The 23,300-nt window shown below is 42.3% G+C and overlaps 3 protein-coding genes and 2 non-coding genes across 5 annotated transcripts; 4 read left to right on the forward strand and 1 right to left on the reverse strand.

Annotated features, from left to right (window-relative positions):
- Positions 1-1,475: 1,475 nt before the first annotated feature.
- On the forward strand, positions 1,476-10,303 carry kri1 (KRI1 homolog). Its single transcript, XM_030793667.1, has 19 exons — positions 1,476-1,623; positions 2,519-2,604; positions 2,722-2,827; positions 2,972-3,074; positions 3,192-3,243; positions 3,420-3,469; positions 3,760-3,850; positions 4,139-4,216; positions 4,315-4,418; positions 4,718-4,850; positions 4,939-5,034; positions 5,184-5,354; positions 5,835-5,910; positions 5,996-6,123; positions 7,000-7,174; positions 7,475-7,605; positions 8,616-8,680; positions 8,988-9,083; positions 9,424-10,303. The coding sequence occupies exons 1-19, from the start codon at positions 1,539-1,541 to the stop codon at positions 10,073-10,075; spliced, it is 2,478 nt and encodes an 825-aa protein (XP_030649527.1). The 5' UTR covers positions 1,476-1,538; the 3' UTR covers positions 10,076-10,303.
- LOC115829936 (Z30 small nucleolar RNA) lies at positions 8,091-8,188 on the forward strand. The gene has a single exon (XR_004026010.1). It is a non-coding gene; the product is annotated as a Z30 small nucleolar RNA (small nucleolar RNA).
- A 1,583-nt stretch (positions 10,304-11,886) lies between the features above and the next one.
- On the forward strand, positions 11,887-14,308 carry spc24 (SPC24 component of NDC80 kinetochore complex). The gene is made up of 5 exons (XM_030794031.1): positions 11,887-12,064; positions 12,359-12,503; positions 13,396-13,500; positions 13,863-13,939; positions 14,202-14,308. Exons 1-5 carry the CDS (start codon positions 11,887-11,889, stop codon positions 14,306-14,308), a joined length of 612 nt encoding a protein of 203 aa, XP_030649891.1.
- Positions 12,839-12,937, forward strand: LOC115829937 (Z30 small nucleolar RNA). Its single transcript, XR_004026011.1, has one exon. It is a non-coding gene; the product is annotated as a Z30 small nucleolar RNA (small nucleolar RNA).
- A 4,393-nt stretch (positions 14,309-18,701) lies between the features above and the next one.
- s1pr5a (sphingosine-1-phosphate receptor 5a) lies at positions 18,702-21,043 on the reverse strand. The gene is made up of 2 exons (XM_030793740.1): positions 20,968-21,043; positions 18,702-20,264 (listed from the first exon to the last, which is right to left on the reverse strand). Exon 2 carries the CDS (start codon positions 19,981-19,983, stop codon positions 18,778-18,780), a length of 1,206 nt encoding a protein of 401 aa, XP_030649600.1. The 5' UTR covers positions 19,984-20,264; positions 20,968-21,043; the 3' UTR covers positions 18,702-18,777.
- Positions 21,044-23,300: the final 2,257 nt, after the last annotated feature.

Genomic DNA, 23,300 nt, shown 5'->3' on the forward strand with positions numbered 1-23,300 from the left:
CCCACACATGTTTGCACAGCTGTTTTTAATTCACTTCTGTTGCTTCTGTTCTTTAAAAACAATAACATTAATACAAAGACAGTTTTCTGTACTCTGGAGCTGGTTTCAGAGTGAGCTACGTTATTACGTTTTACGAAAAGGCACTAAAAGATGCAAACATATTTTGAGACTAATGTTGATGGGAGTGGACACAAATATATATCAAATAAAGTCATTCTTTACTGTTTTTTGTACAGTCGCAGATTATCCAAATTTTTTCTTTTGACTTTCCTTCAAGTACCTCTAAATGTCTGTTATTGGTCAGAAATACCTTTCACGTTCAAAGTCAAGGTTAAGGTGAGGTCCCGCGGCTGTTTTGAGTGTGTCCGGAGTTAATTGCTAACAGATGGTAGTGCTCTCCCCCTTTTCCTGTAACTCCGAGCAAACCTCTCTGCCGAAGAACCCGGCTCTCACCCCCTTACGCGTCTGTAAAAATCTGACCACAGCTTGGTAGCTCCTGCGAACAACAAAGGAGGGCGCACGGAGGGCGTAATTGTTTGGGACTGATCCTCATCTCGCAGCCGGGGTCCTTTTCACCGGACCCCCTGTTGTGAAGAAAATATGCTGAGACGCGTAATTTTCTTGCCTTAATGTAGACAAACTAAGAGAACTGAGAGAGAGAGAGAGAGAGAGAGAGAGAGAGAGAGAGAGAGAGAGATTCATGAGGGTCTTAACCTTGCATTTGATTAGGAGGCCTAGAGAGAAAGAATATGAGTTCGTGTTAATCCTCAGAGGAGTGGATTGCAACAAATAACAGTATAACCACTTTGGAAGAGTAATGAAGTTTGTTGTGTGGCAGTTCCAGGATATGGACTGTAATTATGTAGGAAAGGGGTTGTTGCAGCTCATACGTTGACGTCAAATCTTCCTCATATTCTGGTGACTGCAATCACATCTTTAATAGTCAGTTTACATTTTCAGCTACATCTTCAGTAGCCGATCTTATTTTAATTGAATAGTAGAAAAATGCAGGTCACATTAAATTCCCAGTCTTTATAAACACTGACTTCTCTACCTTCTACAGAGATTTAAACGGGTCTTTAAAGTCAGAGACACTCGTATAAAAAACCCTAAACCCTAACCCTAACTTAAGAACAGTCAGGAAATTAGGCTGTAGTGCCCCCTGGACATGAAACTATAGCTATACACTCTGCAAAGACTTGGCTAGAGAAATGTATCTTTAATCAAAATAACAAAATATTTGAGCACAAGCATAATAAGCAGAAATAACTGTATAACAACTGTAACAGAATCAGTAACCCACAAATATATTTTCTTATCAATGATATACATACAGTGGTTTCTTTTAAAATATCGAATTTCAGAGCTTCAGGTGACGCACTCTCTGATTGGTTCAGGTCTAACCTTTGAACTTTTTACGTTGAGCCCATGTGGTACATTCTACCATGCCGGAGAAGACAGAGCAGTACTGAATCCACACATTGATGTTTTGATTCTTTTAAACTGAGAGCAGTTTCTCTTATTTTGAATTGGACACAATGCCAGGAAAATCGGAGCTAAAGATAAATAAAAAATTTGCAGAAAAATATGACAAGTATCGTCAGAAAGAAGAGTTACAGAAATGTAAGTGTTCAATAGGTCTTCGCCTTGCTAGCTAGCTACGTTAACTTACTCTTACGTTAACTTTAAAATGATGTTTTAATTTGAAGTTTGGATCGCACATCATTGTGCGGTTAGTTGTTCATTCCCAATCCCCAACCCCTTTGTTTATTAGAGAACATGTTTATTAAGTTTATTCTGGTATAAGAGAGTAGCAGTCGTTGAATAATTCTTTTAAATCCCTTTCCTCCCCACGCAATAGCAGTTTATGCAAATATACAACACAGTATAGAATTATGACCTGTAACTGCCACAATAAAACAAACTGAGAGCTCGACCAAGTGAAGGATGTTGTACGCTGAGAGCGGGTGATGTCCGTGACTTAAGCAACTGACATCCCATCGCACTTAGGTTCACGGATAAAAACGCAGGAATGTTTAAACTGACGAGTTCTCTATGTTAGCTGGCTGCGAATGCCCACCATCTCAGTTTCATCAAGATCGGTCAAATGGATTTCACACAGAGAGAGAGAAAGAGGGAGAGAGTACTACCATTGGGTTGCATAGCAAAAATTCTTTAGTACGCTAAAAAAAACGCCCGTTTTTGTGCGTGAAGAGCAGAGGTTTCATAAATGGTGTAAAAAGTAATATTACTAAGTGAATTATACCTTATCTTCAATCAAAAAGTAGTTGAGTGCATTTGAGCAGGGCCCAGAAAACAAACAAAACAAACACCCTCTGGTTAGAGTGGTTTAATGACATGGGCTCTGATGGTCCTCTTGTGGTGTGGGCTTTGTTTTCCTGACCTGGTTGGTTTCATGCTGTTCTCCAAAAGTTTCAGCGCAGAGAAGCAAATAATCTTTTTTTTAAAACCGGTCAGAAAGCTTTTTAACGGGAGTATTTTATTTTGAACACTGCAGTGAAAGATCGTTTCGGAGACCAGGATGAAGATGAAGAGAGCGGCTCCAGCTCGTCGGGCTCGGAATCTGACGAGGAAAGTGAAGTGGTACGTGTCTTTAACTCCTCTTGGCTTTATCGTGGAATGTGTATCCGTGTTGACCGTGCCCTGTCCCACCGTCCGGCGTTCTCCGAGTACCCAGATATTTGACTCTTCTGTTGCCAGGAGCTGGATCCCAAACTGGAGAGAGATTTTTACCGGACACTCTCCCTCCTGAAGAAGAAAGACCCAAGGATTTATCAGAAAGACGCCAAATTCTACGCAGAAGAAGGTATGAACCGTCACCTTCTGGAAATGACGGATCGTTAACCCTGGGTCCTCAAAAATCATCCTCTTTCATAGTCATTCATTCAACTGCTCTGAAACCTGTCTCTCTCTCTCTCTGTCTTGTCTGTCTGTGTGGCTGTGTTCAAAGCGTCGGGATCAGACAGTGATGAGAAGCCTTCCACGTCTAAGAAGGCGGAGAAGCCGATGTACCTGAGAGATTACGAACGTCAAGTGATTTTAAAGAGGGGAGGGTGAGTGAGCGCTTTCGGCCTCTTACGTTCGTCTCTCTGTGCGGCGGTCGTTTTGCACGAGGGCTTTTCGAGTGAGTCATGTTTGCTTTTTTTTTTTTTTTTTTTGTGCATTCACAGAAAATACGAGGACGAAAGCGAAGACGAAGAGATGGACAGACGGATTCAGGAGGTGCGCTCCTCTTTTCTTCTCTTTCCTCCTCTTTTCTTTTCTTTCCTCCTCTTTTCTTCTCTTTCCTCCTCTGTTCTTTTCTTTCCTCCTCTGTTCTTTAGTTTCCTTCCTTCTTTTTGAATTAAAGCTGAGGCTGTTAACACATTACACATCGCGTCTCTCCTCCTCTTTCGCAGAGAGAGGCCTCCCCCAGCTACATTCAGGAGCAGAGGGACCTGAAGGAAAGGTAAGAACTTGACAAGCGACTGAGCATCCACCCGGTCAAGGAACCTTGAAATTATCCAAGAAATCCCAGCTATCGTTAAAATAACGCAATATTAGTACAGATATTTGTGACGTCTAAGAGCCGAGCCATGGACGGAGACGTGATTTGAAAGTTAGACGCCTGTATGTAAATTATGATTTGCTGTTGAAGGATGAACCCTAAGTTTGTTGTTTTGTTCTGTGACTTTTATTTATTTATTTATTTATTTTTAAATGTCTGCCTTTGCTCGTGTCTGTTTATGCCTCTGGCAGTTTCCGGAAGTTTGTGCAGGACAGCGATGAAGAGGGCAGTGAGGAGGACGCTCAGCTGCTGAAGAAAAGGATCAAAACGCAGGAGGAAAAGGTAAAGCAGGGTCGGGTCACTTTTAGGACCACGAAACTCAGATCACACCTCTCACCGGGTGCTAATGCCGTGGAGAACCGTCAAAACAGCCTTTTGGGTATTCTTTACCCGTGAACCATGTCAGGCATTAAAATGATCATTAAATTCCCATTTGGAAAAATAGGCATTTTTACATTGTACGTGTTTTTCAGACAGGGGAACTAGTCCTGTACTAACACTGACTGTACTTCCTCAAGCCTAAGTTAATATCCGCTATGGTCACTGTGTATCTGTGTGTCTCCTTGCCAGGACAAAGAGGAGGCGGACTATGTGGAGTGGTTGAAGGGGCAGGCAGAGCTGGAGGAGAAAGAGGAGGTGCAGGACATGGTGAGTGTGAGCTTAACATCAAATACAACTTTGACCGAAATCGAGTAGAACGCTCCCGTAGCCTAACCCGTGCCTCCGTGTGTCCCGCTGGGAAACAGAAATATCTCCGAGATTACTGGAACGACCCCAAGCTGGACGAGAGGGAATCTTTCCTCAGGGACTACATCCTCAAAAAAGGATATCTGGAGGAAGATGAAGACAGGTGAGTCAACATCTCTACATATTCATATGCTTTTTAATTAAGGTTTGATTTTAAGTATATAATTAGATAAACAATATTTTTTCCAATACGGTCACATCTGAATTGTACGTGATTAAACTAAAAGGTGAGTTTTGATGTTCCGGGTTTTGAAAAGTGTGGTTGTAAAGTTAATTTGTGATGTTTATTGTGTATTTGTGTGTTTGTCGAGAATGACTGTAACTGATGCAAATGATTGACTATTGATGATTTTATTTTTTTTACATGTCTGTCTTTGTGTGTGTGTGTGTGTGTGTATATAGGATTCCAACTTATGACGAGGTGGTTCTGGAGGAGGTGGAGGACTCAGAGGAGGAGGGGGAGTCGTTTTTACAGAAACAGGAGGACTTTGAAAGACATTACAACTTCCGCTTTGAAGAACCAGGAGCGCAGGAGGTCAGAGAGAGTGTGTTTTATCTAACTCTGTGTGCGTGTGTGTGTGTAGGTGTCCCTGTTAGTCTCATTCACACAATTCCTCCTGCAGATTAAGACATACCCCCGCAGCATCGCGACGTCCGTCCGGAGCAAAGACGACCGCAGGAAGAGAAAGAGAGAGGAAGTGAAAGAAAGGAAGAAAAAGGTAAAGAGTGGTACTGAACTTTATTCTAAGCAGAAATTCTTAGCATGCGTTTCACTGTTTTTTTTCCAGTTTTGGATGAAGCTCTCAATACTTGTATTCTCTCTCTCTCTCTCTCTCTCTCTCTCTCTCTCTCTCTCTCGGCTCTGTAGGAGAAGGAGCAGAAGCAGCAGCAGTTGAAAGAGCTGAAGAATCTGAAGCGTGCGGAGATTATGGCGAAACTGCAGAAGCTTCAGGAAATCACGGGTAACGAGCAGCTGGCGTTTAGTCACGACAACCTTGAGGGCGACTTTGACCCCGCGCAACACGACCAGCTCATGCAGGTACGACCTTCAACTGAGAGGTCAACTAAGAATGTTGTTGGCGGGAAAGGTCTTGGTTTCTCTTCCATATACAAGTGCATGAATCAGTTGTTGGTAAACACCTTTAAATGGCGGGAAAGTTCTTGGTTTCTTTTCCGTATGCAAGTGCGTGAATGAGTTGTTGGTAAAAACCTTTAAATGGCAGGAATGTTCTTGGTTTCTTTACCGTATACAAGTGCGTGAATCAGTTGTTTGTAAAAACCTTGGGACCAGAGCTAAACTGCATCATAGGCTTTTGATCTCAGTTTTAAACTTTACACAAAAATCCATAAAAGAGGCATTATGAAAAATATATACATTTCTGTTTTGATCTCTTTATTACTTGTTATGGAAGGCAAATTCAGGTTTGTTTTTGTTTTGTTTTTTAAATTTTCAAAACAGAGTTGAATGAATGCTTTATGCTGTATTTGCATCTCTCTCTCTCTCTCTCTCCACATACAGAAGTTTTTTGGGGATGAGTACTACGGGAAAGATGAGGAGGAGAAGCCACAGTTTGACGATGATGAAGAGTTGGAGGGTAGGTTTTCTGATCATTTTTCTCTGAAAGACAAAACAAAAGTGTTTTCCCAGTTCTCAGTGAAAAACAGAGATGTGTCCCCCAGGTCACTGGAACTGGGACACGTGGACAGGAGAGGGAGAGGAAGAGGAGGGTTATGGAGAAGATGAAGAATATCAAGGAGAGGAGCAGGGAGAGAGCTACGAGCCCAACTTTGAAGATCCAGACTTTATCGTAAGGCCAGAGTCTCATTCTACTCCATTGCTCTCCATTTTTACACCTCCAGCCTCACTGTTCTGTGTTTTTACAGTAGAATTTACACACCTCCAGCCTCACTGTTCTGTGTTTTTACAGTAGAATTTACACACCTCCAGCCTCACTGCTCTGTGTTTTTACAGTAGAATTTACACACCTCCAGCCTCACTGTTCTGTGTTTTTACAGTAGAATTTACACACCTCCAGCCTCACTGCTCTGTGTTTTTACAGTAGAATTTACACACCTCCAGCCTCACTGTTCTGTGTTTTTACAGTAGAATTTACACACCTCCAGCCTCACTGCTCTGTGTTTTTACAGTAGAATTTACACACCTCCAGCCTCACTGTTCTGTGTTTTTACAGTAGAATTTACACACCTCCAGCCTCACTGCTCTGTGTTTTTACAGCAGAATTTACACACCTCCAGCCTCACTGTTCTGTGTTTTTACAGCAGAATTTACACACCTCCAGCCTCACTGCTCTGTGTTTTTACAGTAGAATTTACACACCTCCAGCCTCACTGTTCTGTGTTTTTACAGTAGAATTTACACACCTCCAGCCTTGCTGGCATCACAAACTGTGTTGAAATTAGACCTTTTTCAAGAATAAAATGAAGTTGAAAGTGGAGATTACACAATGGACGAGCTATTGTTTATTAGCATCTTTGGACATGACAGAAAGGACAGAATGGAAAATTGTCATTTTTGCAAATTAACTATAAGCAGCCAAACGAATCTGTATATAGAGCTAAATGTTTTCTATTTGCAGATCATAAATGATAATCATGAATAATAGTAATCATAAATAATATGTAACAGTGGTTGATTGATTGGATGTTTCGATTCATGTCTTCAGATGGATGCTGATTATGACCCCAGCCAGCAACCCGTTTCAAAGAAAAAGAAAAGAAAGATGGATAGAGAGGAGAGGAAGAGGATGACAAAAGAGGATGTGCCGCTCATGGGAAAAAAGAGGAAGAAGTCTCATTTTGCTGAGATCATCACCAAAAGCAAGCCCGTCTTTGACCCAGGTAATCATCTATAAATCACGCCGAAAAAAATGGTGATTAAGTGTTTTTTCATCATGATTGCTCATCGTAGTTCCTGTAGTTCTCTTTCAATGTCAAAATAATGTGTTTACTATTTAGTTGGTCTACAAGAAAAACGGCAGGACCCCGGCCCTCCAGGACCGGAGTTTGATACCCCTGGTTTAGAGAAACACATTTTAAACAGAGATAATATGTTTTTGTGTGTTTGTGTTTGTGTGTGTGTGTGTGTGTGTGTGTGTGTGCGTGCGTGTGTGTGTGTGTGTGCGTGCGTGTGTGTGTCAGAGGAGAAAACGTTTGAACAGTACCTGGATGAGTACTACCGTTTAGACTTTGAAGACGTCATCGACGACCTGCCCTGCAGGTTCCGATACAGACAGGTGGTCCCCAACGATTTCGGACTGACGACGGACGAGGTGAGGAGGAAAAAAAACAAAACACACGATGTTTACCCCTCTGTTCTCAGGACAAAACACACGATGTTTACCCCTCTGTTCTCAGGACGAAATGACTAACTCATATATTTAACCAGATAAAATCTGTCAACAATGCATCAAAACTCAGCACCGTCCTGCTGGAATACTCCTAATCTTTAGAGTGTCAGAGAGGTAAGTAAAACAGGACGCTGACCCAGGCGGTTAGAGGTTCGAATCCCCAGCACGTCAGCTGCAAGTTCCAAGATTACCCCAGCGCCCAATAACCATAGACTTAAGAGACCTTTTACAGGGCACACAAGCACGTCAGATAGACGAGTAAATCGTAGTATGGTCTTTTCTCCTCTTGAATAACGTGAACTGTTGACAGAGTGTTTATTTTATGTACGCATAACCGAGGAGCCGGCTTTAGCAGAGCGGTAAATAGGAGCACATTAATATAGACGTGATGTCTCCGTAGCCCAGTCCAGCAGTGATGAGCTGTGATTGAGTCTGACCTGGTATTGTCGTCTCCCCGGAGGCGCTCTGACCAGGGCCTGACGACGGTAATCTTCTCTCTGAGTGGACCAGGGTGGAGGAGAGAGAAAATCAGAGCTGTCGCTCCAGGACAATGTCGCCATCATATATATCGTCTTTAGATCAGGAACGGGGTTTGGAAAATACAGGGAAAGGCTGTTGGGACAGATGTGACGTGGTTTTTTTTTTTTTTTTTTACTGGTATCGTTTGGAGAGGACGGTTCGTGTTCTAATATAACTGTGATATAACTCAACAAAGAGACTTGCAGTGGCGAATTTTAGAATGATAAACAGCTTTGTTCTTTACCGTTTGAAGAGTTACCAAGTCATCATAAATTAGCTGAAACACCCAACAAACCACAATCGGTTTTTACTGTATGTGATGTGTTTAATATTGGATAGAACTCATAATCTGATGTTTATCATTGTGCTTTTTGTCATGTTTTCTGTATTTTGTCCCTTCGCTCCTTCTGTAGATCCTGAAGGCTGATGAGAAGGAGCTAAATCGTTGGTGTTCACTGAAGAAAACTTGCATGTACAGGTACTCTACCGTCATGCCACACCCACAGTCTCACGCATACAGACAGACAAGCAATCTCTCTCTCTCTCCCCTCTCCCTCCCTCTCTCTCTCGCTCTCTTCTCCCTCCCTCTCTCACACTCTCTCTCTCTCTCTCTCTCTCTCTCTCTCTGTCCCTCTCTCGCTCTCTTCTCCCTCCCTCTCTCACGCTCTCTTCACACCCTCTCTCTGCCACGCTCATTCACACATACATACACACACATACACCATGGGAATAGAATGGACTAGAAGACTGTCACTTGAGTGAACATTTCCCCTTCTTTTTGTCAGGTCTGAGAAAGACGAACTGTGTGATGTGAAGAACTACAAGATTAAAGCCCAGAACATCAGTAAGAAGAAGAGTGTGCTCCTGTCAGTCTATAACGAGTGAGTGTTCACCACTTAATACAACATAACAGTAACCACAGTGTTCTCCAATCCATGTTCACTGAGAATACAGGAACGATATTCATATAAAATGAGACATCACAAATGTTCTCTTCCAACATTTTTCTTCCATTTGATTTATGTTTAAGACAAGTATATATTTGAAAACAAGTGTAACTAAATTGTATATCGAGAAGACGTTTTCCATTCTTTTTGTTTTTTCGTGTCAGTGGCATTTTGATTTTTTTACTAATAATCCACATTCTGTTAAGCTTAAACTTGTACGACAGAGCTCTGAGCCGCCGTGTAATCGCTGTTTGTCGTTTCTACGAACTTCCAGAGAGCAGGAGGATCAGGAACCAGCAGGGGGCAAGTCCAAGGTCGGAAAAAAGAGAAGAGATCGAATGAAAAAGGCTGAGGCGGAGAAGGAGAAGAAGAAAGCTGAGGCTGAGGAGGAGACCGAGGAGAGTCAAGACGCCCTGACCGCAGACACCACGGAGGAGCCTGTTCTCACCGCCCTCAGGGAGGACCAGGAGGAAGAGGACGAATTCCTGGTGCCCAAGAAAAAGCAGAAGACCGAGGAGGAGGCGGTGGAATCCAGAGAAGAGGCGCCAGACCTCCAGAAAACGGACAACGAAGCGGAGCAGACGTCTGAAGACGCTGGACACAAGGCACCGAACGCCGAGAGAAAGAAAAAGAAAGCGGACGAATTCCACAAGGCAGTCAGCGAGGAGGTTCCCGAACCCAGGACTGTGGAGTCATCCAAAGCCAGGACTGAAACGTCGAAATGGCCCAAGAAGAAAAACAGGCGCCCAGGCGGACGCCTGTTGTCCAGGTCCTTCAAGGTGAAAATGGGAGGCAGAGAGTTCAGTGGACAAAGACTCAAAGCTTATGGACTGGACCCTAAGAAACTTCACTTCAGGGAGCTCTACAGGCAGAAACAGAAACAAAAAGAGAAGAAAGAAAAGCAAAAAAACACAAGTAAAGAGTAAAGGAGGGGGAAAACACACACACACACAGCTAAACAGGAGTCTTCAAACTGTAATGATCTAGCCCCTGGTACTTATTTGGCTCAGGATTTGTAAGTTTTCTTTGATGCAGTAATGTTAGCTGGAGCTATGATGGTGATTCAATAAGTATGGCTAAAGTTGCTAACGTTATGACTTATCCAAACCTGTAACGAAGTTCGCAATTACTTTTATGACATGGTCAAAAGATAACTGAAGTAACCCAAATAAAAATGCTAATACCCTATTAACACAGTCATTCTGCATTAAAATGTAGAATTACACATGTTGGCCTGTTTTGGCTATTTTCATTTGAGCCTGCCTTGTATTGTATTATGAGTGTGCTCACACAGAAGACAACTGTATAATGCATTGACTGCCACAGTAACCTGCAGTTGCACATCTGTATCTGCATTGACTGTGTAAAACAACGTAACTGTTAACATCACAGACCTACTTGGACCCCACAGTCGAGTGCTCTGTCAGTATGGTGGAGTTTATGTACTTATTTTTCATGTTACGGTGATTGGAGGGAAAAATGCATCCACTGTTGCGGACGAAACCAGTGATTCAAAAACGTGATTTTTAATGACTACATCACCTAGATCAACATGTAAACACAAATGTGTCTGTGATCGCCTGACTTACTCAGCAATCACAACCCACTCAGTGAAATTGTCAGTGAGACTGCGAGTGTTTAGAATTGCAAAAGCGCCTTAAATTTGCAACATCTCGTGTATGTGAGAGGAAACACACCTGATGCAGATCACCGCCTAATTATCAAGCCTTTGATAAGCTGCAGCAGGTGTCTTGCGGCAGGTAAGGACCTGGAAATGTGTCGAGCCGACTACCTCCAAGTGCAGCATTCTGATACACTGAAATAAATACATATGTCTCCTAAGACAATGTAAGTTCAATGTAAATCAGTCCTGTATATGACGTAAGCGCTAGCTGATACAGAACAACTCAGAGAGGAGGACTGTTATTTGTCTCATTTTTGATTCTTCGAGGGGTTTTGACTTTAGCGCCCCTCTGAGGCCCCTTTAAGATGTTAAAATCTTATAGGTGTCCTCGGTAGACGCCTGATTAGAAAAACTTTAAAGGTTAAACACTTACACCACTGTTGAAGTCAGTTAAATGTTTTCTCCTCTCTAAACTAGTTAGTTAATGTTAATTGTCTTGAAATGTAAAATTATGATGTAAACGTACTTATTTACTCTCACGCATTAAAAACTCAGACAAGCTTTATGCTCAGGCGCTACCTCTGAAAACGCGGGTTTGTTTTGCAAGTTTGAAATTGAGAAGGAGCAGTTGAGCCTGAGAAGAAGGTATGTCAAAATTAAGTGTAAAGTCTCAGTTAAGCCCCATTTAAATTGTTGCACAAAAATTTACAGCACAGTTGAGCTTTTTGCAATGCACTGATCAAAGCTGTTCTGTTTTTAAGTGTGTGAATTGTAAGTTCACGGAATAGCTTTTCCATAGCAAGCCTACGGCTAACGTTGTTGTTCACACCAGTCAACTAACTAAAGTAACGTTTTGGGGGGTTTTTTCCTGCCCATGATCAGCACATGCGGGCAAGTTTATTTGAAAAGTCACATTTCAATATCAGCATAATGAATCTTGTCAAGAAAGGCTGTATAAGTAACAATTTAACGTGAACGACAGCAGTAAATACAGTAGCTAAAACATTTGATGTATTTTGATTCTATTATTTAAGAAAATCAGTTCAGCAGTGTGCCCTAGTCCATCCTGTCTACGTTTCGTCGTGATTATTCCAACAGATTTTGAACGCAAGTATGTCACAGAACGACGGCGGTTGTAACGATACTGATTTGGAGGAAACGGCTGAAGCTGTTGTACAGTTCATCGAGAGCAGTAAAGCGGAGAAAGCGCTTCAAGGAGTGAGGGAGAAACTACAGGCGTTCTTCGATCACCACATAGAAACCAAGAAAACCACCACGCAGCTCTTAAACGGTAAACTAAATACGTCTTCTGTTGTCATCGTCAGGAGGTATTAAAACAAGACCAGCTCTTTTTTGGGAGGGGGATTACTGTACTGGATGCATGGCTCATCTTTTGATGTGACTCGTTTACCAAAGAGTAGGACTCTTTTTTTCTCTTTACTCACATCTCTTATACTGTATGATAATTGTTTGGTTAGGAATGTTGGTCTGGGATAAATGAAACAAAATCTAATCTCCTGACCACTCAACAACTCGCCTACCCCCCCCCCCCCCCCCCCCCCCCCTTCTCTGTGCGTGTTCCTAGACATTGTGCAAGCAGAGGAGATGGTCGGACAGAAGTTGCTGGATCTGGAGGGGCAGAAGAGCCAGGTGATGCGTGAGCTGGAGAAACTGGAGCAGGAAATTCAACACTGTGCGGCCAAGAGTAACACACTGGAGTCAGAGCACCAGTATCCTTCAGTCTCATGCGTTTAGATGTAGTCTTTGAACTCACATGAATGATTTGGGTTGAAATCTAGTATTTAATACGTGGGGCAGAACTAAGTCTTAAATCTCCCAGTTTTAGACGGCGCTTTATGCCACTTAATCTCTCCGTTAACTGGTTAGCTTTGGTCAACTCACCTTCAAAAGCCATTATGGTTCAGCAGGAATAGGCCTACTTCAACAATCCCCCCACCTCCCATTGGGCAGTCCTATTTCCTGAAAGCAAGTTGACCAAAACCAGTCTGGCCTATTGAGTAAAATGAATAGACTTGAATAGAAATGATCTAGCTTTGCACAAGTCCCACAGTGATGAGCTGTGATTGGGTCTGACCTGGTATTGCCATCTTCCCAGGAGATGCTTTGACCAGGAACTGGTGACAGTAATCTTCTCTCTGAGTGGACCTGAGGAAAGAAGAAAGCAACTCTAAGGCAATGCTAAGGTCCCAATAGGGCATTGTCTTTAGATCAGAGACAGTCTTGGGGAACATGACGTAGTCATGTTAAAATACCAGGACATTATCAGGTTCCCCCTTATGTGAATTGTGTGTTAGTCCTGTCCAGCTGCCTGGGATGTGCTGTCCTTCATTAAATCATAACCTCTGGCCTGTTATTCCACTGGTTTAGAGTTGTACATACAACTTTATTGACACTTTGTCAATCACATGTTCACATAAATGTGCTTTGCAGCAGTATTTGTGGCGTGGGTCCTTTACTGTGCTCTTTATAATGAGAAATTCCCGTCGACTTGAGTTGGAATGGGAAGCCAAAAGGCCTGCAGGCAGAATTAGTCTTGACTTCCCCAGGATTCGGTCACAGTCTCTTGTTTGTGCTGTTGTTGTGCTTTGACTCGTGAGTCAGATTCTTGCAGAGAGAGCTGGAGAGACTGCGTGAATCGGAGCAGGAAATTCAGTCTCTGCAGCAGGAAGTAGATGAGGACACTACAGAGGTCATCCCGTCCGCCATGTAAGAGCGCCGACGTTAACCAAGAGCCTCACAGTGCGAAACTGGATCTAAAACAACAACTGAACACCGCTCCAGTTTGTCAATTCAGTTCCAGTGTGAACACGCTTTTTGTTAGCTAGCCAGTTCTCTTGCTGAAGATCAGTGATTGGCAGCGTTGCTCCTTTGGTCATCGCTAGCACAATGTATTGTCTGTGTTGATGAAGTCACGTGAGAGGATCTGTGAGGTTTTGACGGTGGTTCAGGTGCTCAAAGTGAAAACAGGGATTTAACTTGGATCAGATGACTTTATGTTGCGCCACGGGAGAGCACAGATCAGTTCTCAGTCCTCACTGAAAGTCTCTCTACTGTTTCCCCTCTCACAGATACCTGGCCCAGCTCTACTACAAAGTCACCAAGATCAAGCTGGAGTTGGACACTGAACCCCACATCCTGAGAGGGGGTAAGCCCCACAGTCTGTTACTAAACTGTACCATTCCTATCCTCCATTTACCAGAAAGAAAAACAACAACATTTAAACCAAGAAAACTTGTAATGATTTATTTAGTTTGATGTGTTTGACAAAATACTGTGTAAACAAAACCCTACTTGTCATTGAAAGGCAAACATCAGCTGCTTTTGTTCTGAAATCGGTACAGAACAAAATCATTTTACAAACCATGGAAACTAAACTGTAGATTTATTTGCTTGTTCTGTTCTTCCAGTCCATTACGGTACAGATTTGGCCTCGCCCATCAACATCGACACGACCGCTCGTTCTCCGTGCGCAGTCAGTGATGAGCTCTGGTCCCTCGTAAGCACTGACTGGTAGAACTATGGTGGCCCAGGAAGGTCATGATGTATTTGTTGAATATCTGGATTTCTGTCTGTTTTCGTGTCCTCTGTCATTTTTTTATATATGTCGTGTCTTGTTAAATTAATAAATAAGAGTAAAACGTTCAAAGGAAAAGTGTGAAATAATGTGTGGGCATTTTTTTTGTTGTGCCACCAGATGGCGCTGTGGAATTTCAGAATCGATTCAGTATCTGAGACGTTTTGAAACGCTCACACTTGTAGATGACTGTAGTTTCTTGCCTAACATTTCATTTTTAAAACAGTCTTTACTTTTAGATTAGAGTAAAGTGAACTGCGCTGCGTCTAAATAAAATGTAGCCGCTGATGAATCAGATCAATTTAAAAAAAAAAAAAGGAATAGGTGACTGGTATAATCATTAGCTGGTGGTGGTTTACATGCAGTTTGATGGAAAAGATAATCCGGAAATTAAATGCAGCTGACGTTAAAAAAATTAATGAATTCCGGGAAAGACACCACCGGAAAGACATACGGTAGGCTTAGTTACTTGCCTTGAACCACCAGCAAGTTCTTCGTCATAGTTGGAGTGCAGGATGTAGGCCTATTGACAGAAGAGCCGCGGGCGTGCTTCGAGGCCGCTATCTCTCTTCTTCATTTTGATCACTCCATCTTACACCCCGACTCACTGACATGAGTCATACCATTTTATGAAACTGCTTCATCCAACGTTGACTTGGACACCTTCTGGTTTACACTTCACCCAACACTGATGTTTATTCATTTGTGTTGCGTTTTGTTCTTCCAATCCAGTGTAGTGAAGACATATAGGTATGTAGATACAGAAGTGTTGACATTAGTTGCTAAATTCAATGAAAGATACGGGACAGAAAAAAGCCAAACAATAAAAATGACCAAACTACACCGGCCCTTCACCACAGTCTGCACTCCGACGACCCGTAGCGCGCAACCTGAAATCATATTGAATCTCACTTCGGGCTAAGAATCCACGGAATTAACATATTAAATGTATACACCGGTGTTGTTTTCATTATGATTAATCCTGCGTCACTGTGGTAAATGTGGCAGTGTGTGGTGGGCTCTTGTTAATGGTGACTTGATGGACAGAAAAACGTTTTGAGTTGGCAAACGTTCTTTCTGAATGCGAACGGCTAGTACTGTTTCATACATTATGTTTTGCATGATTTTGGGGTCGCTGATGTTATGAAACGGATTTATGGCCTTTTCAATGTCAGAATTCAAAGACATATATATTGTTTCTCAGAGATACGGGACTGACCGTTTAAGAATGCCGCTAGTGAAAGAACAGATGTTCGCACTTACGTTTCTAAACTCATATAGCCTATATGTCCTTAAGCTCCGTTTGTTTTTCTACCTGTTCAGATTCATAATGGTAAGGCTGATGTGTATTACGTGGTTGGTTCACATACTATTCTGATTCATCTCATAAATGGCACCAAACACCGCCTGCCACTTTCTCACAGTATCGACTCCGTTGTTAGAGACCTCGAACATTTGCATGCCTGGAGTTTTCATCCTTTTTATTGTGTGTGTGTTTTCACAGAAGTCCCTTTAAGCAATTTATTCATAAACCACAGTGGGCTTTTTGGTCTCGGACCCCAACGGTAGCCTTGACATTTAATAAAGCTTTCAAATCCTCCACAAAGACGTTTTGACTTATTTTCCTTCTTGTATTAATGTTGCTAGGATCACAAGATGACATTTTTTGTTTAATCATGTCCCCCCTGAAATCTGTTACCCCTCTGTAATTTACCCCTCTGTCTTGTCAGTTAAAATAACGTTTTAAAATTCTCTTTGGACATTGCATGGCTTACATGTGAAATAGGTATTTTAGTTTTTTCTCAATACATTTAAAATAGTATCTGCTTCGTTCTTTCTGCTTCGGTATTCATATCAATAGGAAATTATCATCCGCTTACCAACCTTATCGCTTATTGATAGTTGCGTGATAATGTTTACCCTATGTAAGCAGTGTGGGAAATAAACCATATAGCATAGCACTTTGTTTGTGTGGTAAGAACGGGTGTATGAAACGCGCAGCGGGGGCGAGTTTCACTCTCAGCAAGCACCCGTGCTAGCACAAGCTGGTGTCCTTGTTTTGACTTTTTTTTTTTAGATGAAGGGTACCAAGACTGGCCTCAGAGGCACACGTCTCTCGCGTGTGAACGAGTGCAGAAAAAACCACAGTAGCATCGCGCGAGGAGATAAAGTAAAATCTCTTTTCGTGATTGGAAAAATCAAGGCTATGTCAAGCACTTGTTGAGATGTAACCCAAAAAAAAAATGGTTGCGACATTTATACTGTCTTGTAGACCAACCGTCGGTTGCCATTTTTGTGGTCAGTCTTGCTGAGGAAATAGTTCAAAAGGTTTTGTAGATTCATTGATGATATTTTGAAGCGTATGTAGGTCACGTTCATATTTGATGTAGCTTACAGAAAAGAAAAAAAAAATTTCAGCAGAAAACCTGTCTGAAAATAACGGCGCAGTCCAACAGTTGACTTATCAGTCCGTTATTTTTCGATATAATCAAACAGCATAGACATACAAGGGCATCGTCTACTTCAACGTAGACAGTGTTTTTACCATAAATGAGCAAAGGGCACCACCAATAGATTACTAAGGTGGTTCTCACGGCTCAGAGCTTCTTGTACTATTTAAAAATTCTTAAGGTATGTTTTAAATGCTTTTTTTAGTGTAATATTTTCCTATCGTTTTTATAACTATTTCAAAGAAAAATACATTATGAAATACCATGTATTAATTCTCTGCTATAGTTCGATATTGTGACTGTTCCAGTGACTCAGTACATTTTTTTTATTTCAGAGTATATGAATAATCAGACTGAGAATTTATATGATTCTGGAACATTCTGTTCTTGCATTATGTAAGTGAGTTTAATATATTGAGTTCAGAATATCTGATTAAATAAATTTTAAATTATGTATATTTTTCAGCACCTGTGTAAGCTCTGTTAGTGATGAGCTTTTTCTTTAAAAAAAAAAATAGCACGAATTTCTCAGTCAAAGAAAACATATTTGATAAAAAGGAACAAATTTAATTTTGTTCACAGACAATCCACAAGCTCTGCGTGAAGAGAAAAAAAAAGTACAGACACACAAACCAAGAGCTTTCCAGCACGACTCTTCACTTATTAGACTAAAGCAACCACAAAATAAATAAACAGCACAGATTTCATAGAAACATTATTTATTGTTCATGTACGTAAAAAAATGATTCAAGGCTCATAACTTAGGAACAATTTAAAAAAAAGTCATTCTTATAAGATAATAGAAAAATTATTCACAATATAACAGAATCTTTCTTTAATATTTACATTTAACAACAATATAGCTGAACAGCTTTCATGTTGCCTGAATGCTACAAATGCATGGTATCTTTCCATACAATTTACAATTTAATTAATGGAACCAGAAATGCCCGTGCATCTTCTTACCATAATCTTCTATTATGTGGTCTGACTTTACATCTGCCATAGTTTACTGAAGACAAATATAGCCCTGTTAATTACACAAAATTTGGAGGGACTCTGGCTATAGCTTGGAGGATTCTAAAACACGGTCTTATCTTTGTTCACTGACTAATGGAAAGTCTGGTTTACACGCTAGCAATTTACAAAACCAGAGAGGTGTTAGCGAGCCGCCAGCAACCCCTTTTGGTTGCATCTCCCCGCCAGTTGATGTAATCTACTGGTTTTCGAAAGCCCTGCAAATGAGTGGAAACATCCATATGACGTATCCTTGTGCGTCCTGCAACAAGCAGAGCCCTGTCTTCTGTTGGGTGGTCTACTGGTCCGGATCGCACGTTCAGGGATCCCCAGATATTTTCGGACGTCGAGCCCTCACGTTTTGACGCACCTCTTTTATGAGGCGTGAGTTCCCGTAATGACATGTCTTGTGTCACAGCATTTGGGGAGCAGGTTTGTTGAAAAATGTCAATGCCCTAATAGCGTCTGTTCAGGATATGACATCATTCTGCTCCATGATTTAGAATTACAGAAATGCTGTAATCCGCTCAGCATTAATTTCAGATTTAAACTGATGGCATCTTTTTAGCAAACCCAACTTTTTCCATGCATTTTAAATGAAGTCTGTTTGACTTGTTTCAGTCTTTGGCTTTTTTTCACAATAAACACACACTTGCTACACACACTGAAATGGTTTGTTTGTTTGTTTGTTTGTTTAAAGCTAGGGACAGACAGAATGTGTTATGAAATTCTGGAAGGAAATGCACATGCATGAATTGATTCTGATGTAATGCACTTCTGAACTTAAGGCAATAGTATTGCACCTCTTTTCTCATTTGGCAGTAAGAGTATGTTTCGTGGCCAGACAGAGTCCAGCTGGTGCAGTCTCAGTCTTTGGAAACTCCACTCTACGTATTTTTGCCACTTACTGGAGTGTTAATACTTTATCTCAAGTCTCAAGGCTCAAGTCTTTGAAATCCTGGGATAGATGGCTTTGATATAGGTCGTTGTAATGGTCCCAGTTGAAACAGTCTCCAGCCCTTCCAGCCTGTGTGACGGCAGTTCTGTCTTGCTGGTGCTACAGTCTAGGAAAGGCATGCCAATCTTCTTCATATGACCGTCCTCGGTCATCAAACACTGCCTACAGAGCAATCTCAGTATAGCTCGTCTCATGTCCTTGCTGGTCAGGGTGTAGATGATTGGGTTGAGCAGGGAGTTGATCATGGCTATGCCCAAGAAGTAGTCTGCTTTGAGGAGCACCTGGCAACTACACGGAGGGCAGTGAAAGTCCAGGAGGAGGAGAATAAACAGGGGCAGCCAGCAGGCGATGAAGACGCCGAGCACAATGGTGACCGTCTTCAGCAGAGCCATGTACTTCTGAGACTTACGGGAGAGGCTCTTGCGGTGGGAGCCGGTGCCCAGACGCTGGGTGTTGGACTTGACGATGCGGAATATCCGCACGTAGAGCACCACGATGGCCAGCAGAATGGCGCTGAAAATGGTAATGCAGAAAAGGATGAAGCTCTTGGCATAGAGAGGCAGGACGGTGGAGCATTGATCCAGGATCCCGATACAGTTCCATCCCATGATGGGCAGAACGCCCAAGAACACGGACACCACCCAGCTGGCACCGATCAACCCGAACATTCGACTGCGCTTGGCACCCTGGTAGGGTTTCATCCTCACCATGGTGACATGACGTTCGATGGCAATGGCCAGGAGGCTGATGATGGACGCGGCCAACGTGATGAAAACCCCGCCTTCTCTCAGAAACCACAGGACGGGCGTCATTTTAAGCGTGTTGGCACCTGACGTGATGATGTTTACCATGTAGGTGAGGCCTGCCAGCAGGTCGGAGAGAGTCAGGTTTCCCAGCAGGTAGTACATGGGCATGTGGAACTTTTTGTTCTTCCAGATGGCCACTAGAACCACAGCGTTCTCCAACACAATCAGCAGGCAAATTATCAGGAACACGATGGACACCGGTTTTAGCCCGTCCGTGTACTTGTTCTCGTTGAGCTTTCCGGTAAAGTTGTAGTGGTCGACGATGACCGCATTGCTCTGGTAATCCCGGAACATTCTGACAAGATATCCCACGGCAGGGGTGACTGGAATCTTTGTAGGAGCTGCAGCATAGCTGCCGTGGGATGTTTCCATGGTTTCTGCCATGTTGATGTCTAAAATCAAGAAGTTCCCTCAAGAGAATCAATTTCTAAAGTAGTCCTTTTGTATGTGTTACAAAACGAATGCAATACTTTAAAAACGTTCCTCAGTAATAGCATATCCTCATTAGTATATATTCCCGCGGCACTCCTGTATTTCACTGTCTCCTTTCTGGCCAAATGAAAACGGTCAGCACGGTCGTCCGATCGTTCGGGTGAGTTGCTCTAATCACAGCTGTGCTATACTCCAACCACCACTAGAGGACTGCGATGCCGAGAGTCTTCAGCCTTCAAAGAACGAGACGAGAAAGTTTGTAAAAAACTCACAACACATCCATGAGAAAAAAAAAAACACTTTTCATTAAAAACATTTTTTCGTTTAAAAAAAATCGCAAGCCTAGGCCATCATGTTTCCTCGTGACATATCCGAAATAATTATCGACGGACTCTCTTCCAAATCATTTTTAAAAATTAAATAGCACTGCATCTTCGGTTATAGACATATCGTGCATGCACAAAGTAGGCGTTACGAGTGAGTGTGTCGAGTATTTTGCATTTAAAGTTCTCAACAGATGTTTTAAAAAATTGTAAATGAGAGTAATCAATAAACAATGGATTGTGAACGACATTTTCATTAACGTTAAATGCTTTTTCGTTTTTTCGTGTATTTTCTGAAAAGATACGGTACAAACTGAGACAACAGCCGAAAGGCAAACGAGATGAAATAATTAAAAAGACAAATACTGATTCATTTGCCATTCACACAATGACAGAAATAGTGAATAATACCAGGCACTCTCCCAATTTTCCGATATAAGAAATTTGTTTCTTTCACAGAAACAACGTCATATTATTGCTTATTTTAATCATGTAATTCACAAATAAATCGATTTGTTTAGTCCGAAAAAATCGACTCCTTTCACAAGTCTCCAACATGCCACACATTATATTAATCTCTTAACAGTTAAAATGCTTGCAAAACGCAGCTTACCTTGGAAGTCCTGAAACCCACCCAGAGACTCCGGCGTTTGACTGGAGGCTCTGTGCTGTTGTGTTTAGCCTTCACTTGACAAACTGAACTGGCAGGAATAGTGTGGGAGACAAGACTCGCCTGGTGGGTTGGACATTTTTTTTTTTCTCTCAAACTTTCGCCCTGCTGGCTTTTCTTCGACTTGGCTGCTGAGGCAACGCTTCTGAGTAAATGACTGTGGTTGAAAGCTGCTGTGTGCACGACGCAATCATTACGATTAACAGTTACAACAGAAGGGTAAAGGAGGGTCTCAAAGTTACGTCGTATTTTTTCCCTCGGTTGGTTCGGGGTTAAGGGATTAGATCTTCTGCTTTGAATCAATATCTAAACAAACAAACCAAAAAAGCTCGATTGTGACTCCATCTTTTTCTCTAGTTGCTGAAGTGTTTCTATTATTACTCTGGAAAAGACATCTTTAAAAAAATTGTTAACTCATAATAACGTCTTCTTTGTCGTGAATTTATCTTGATTTCTAATCCTTGCCCGCAGATCTCTTTTGAAGTTGAAATGCCAGATTGAAAACCAAGGCTCGTGAATACAAAATGCTCAAATCTTTCTCGTTTATATCTTATTTTGACATCCTCTCACCACTTATTTCCCACCTTTCCCCATATAAAAAAAACCTCATTATGAATGTGTAAAAATATGCGCTACATTGACAAACATGACAAGGCCCACATGAATGTTGAAGTTACGTAACGGACGCTAAGGATCTGGTTACTGCTTAGCGACTTTGGCGGCTGGGCTCTATTTTCTTCAAACAGGAAACTCTGGCATTGTACCTCGAAGGGAGAGGGATATCCTTGAGAAACACCTATGAGGTCATAGTGGGCAGTGCCGGACGCCTTGTTGTGTCCAAGCTGTCTGAGAGGAACAGACCGTCCTTTCAGTTTGAACTGACCACTGCCCCGCGGTCCCAAACGTCCCAGCCCCGCTCCCCCGCCTCTACACCACACACTCCACACACTCCACACTCATTCCATATTTCTCCTGCCAGAAATCAGAAAAACAATGCATGGCCATTGAATCATTGCCTTTCTATACGTCAAACAGTCAAGCAGGGGAAGGCGCCAGAAAACGCCTCTGACATTTTTTTTTCTCTCTCATTTTTAAACGAATCGCAACCAGAACTGAACAAACACGGAGCTTTCGAATGATTTTGTTTTATATTTAGACTTTTCGGCTCTAGGGTTAACATTCGAGGCCAAAAACGGCGCTCGCCCCCGATCACGCCCTCAGCATTGTTTCTGTGTGGAATGATGTCAGGACATGAATTTAGTTCTCTGATCCTCTGAAAACTCCACTCACATGCTTAAGACTTGGAACGGTTGGGGTGAGCTGAGTCTTTTTTTTTTCTTTTTTTTCCCCTTCCTTCAATGCCCCCAGAGTCTAAGTCTAAAAAAAGCCATTTGCCCTCTGTCACGTAGAAAACAGCACTGAATTAAGAGCAGTGCAGCTCAGCACATTCTTAGGCCACCTCCTCAGCGCATCTGTCCCGTCGGGGTCAAGCTGCTCGCAGCAGGTCTGCAGTTTTAACCGATTTCCAGTTGCCGGTGGAAATGCTGGTGTCAGGTCTTGAACTGCGTCCTGAACCATCTTTGCCCTGTACGTTCAAAGGGCCACCCACATGTTACTGGGGGAGGTGGGGGGGGGGGGGGGGGTCTAGCCGCATACATCTCTTTAACCTGGTATAGTTTTCTTTTTATATTCTTCATTCAAACAGATAAGTCCCATTTAGCTCGAATAAAAAAAGCTATTCTCGGGCCTGATGGAGATGGAATGACCCGAATTAGAGACAACAGCTATTACTCACGGAGGCCATTACGGATCTGACGTGGGAGTGAATGTGGGAATGTTCCGGCTTGCTGAGGATCAACTCCTACTCTATCTCCCAAAGCAGTGGTTAACGGCTCGGGTCTCTGAGTTTTTCCATCATTTAGGTTGTTATTGCTCCTGGCTGTTTACTCCCCTCTGTGTTTGATTGGCCCGAACTCAGCATGTCACCCACTCACATTAACACACAAAGACCTGGGAACTCGACCACACCCCTCTCCCACTCCCCAAGGAGCATGGATAACTGTATAGAGACAAACAGATAGATGGGGAAACAAAGAGACTGACAGGCAAAGTGATAGACAGATAGATATATTGAGAGAGAGAGAGAGAGAGAGAGCAACAGACAGAGAGATACACAGTTTCATAGATAGATAGATAGATAGATAGATAGATAGAGAGAAAGAGAGAGAGAAAGAGAGAGTTTCACAGAAAGACAGAGAGAGAGAGAGAGAGAGAGA

This window comes from Chanos chanos, chromosome 16 (genome assembly GCF_902362185.1).
Source record: "Chanos chanos chromosome 16, fChaCha1.1, whole genome shotgun sequence".
Taxonomy (NCBI): domain Eukaryota; kingdom Metazoa; phylum Chordata; class Actinopteri; order Gonorynchiformes; family Chanidae; genus Chanos; species Chanos chanos.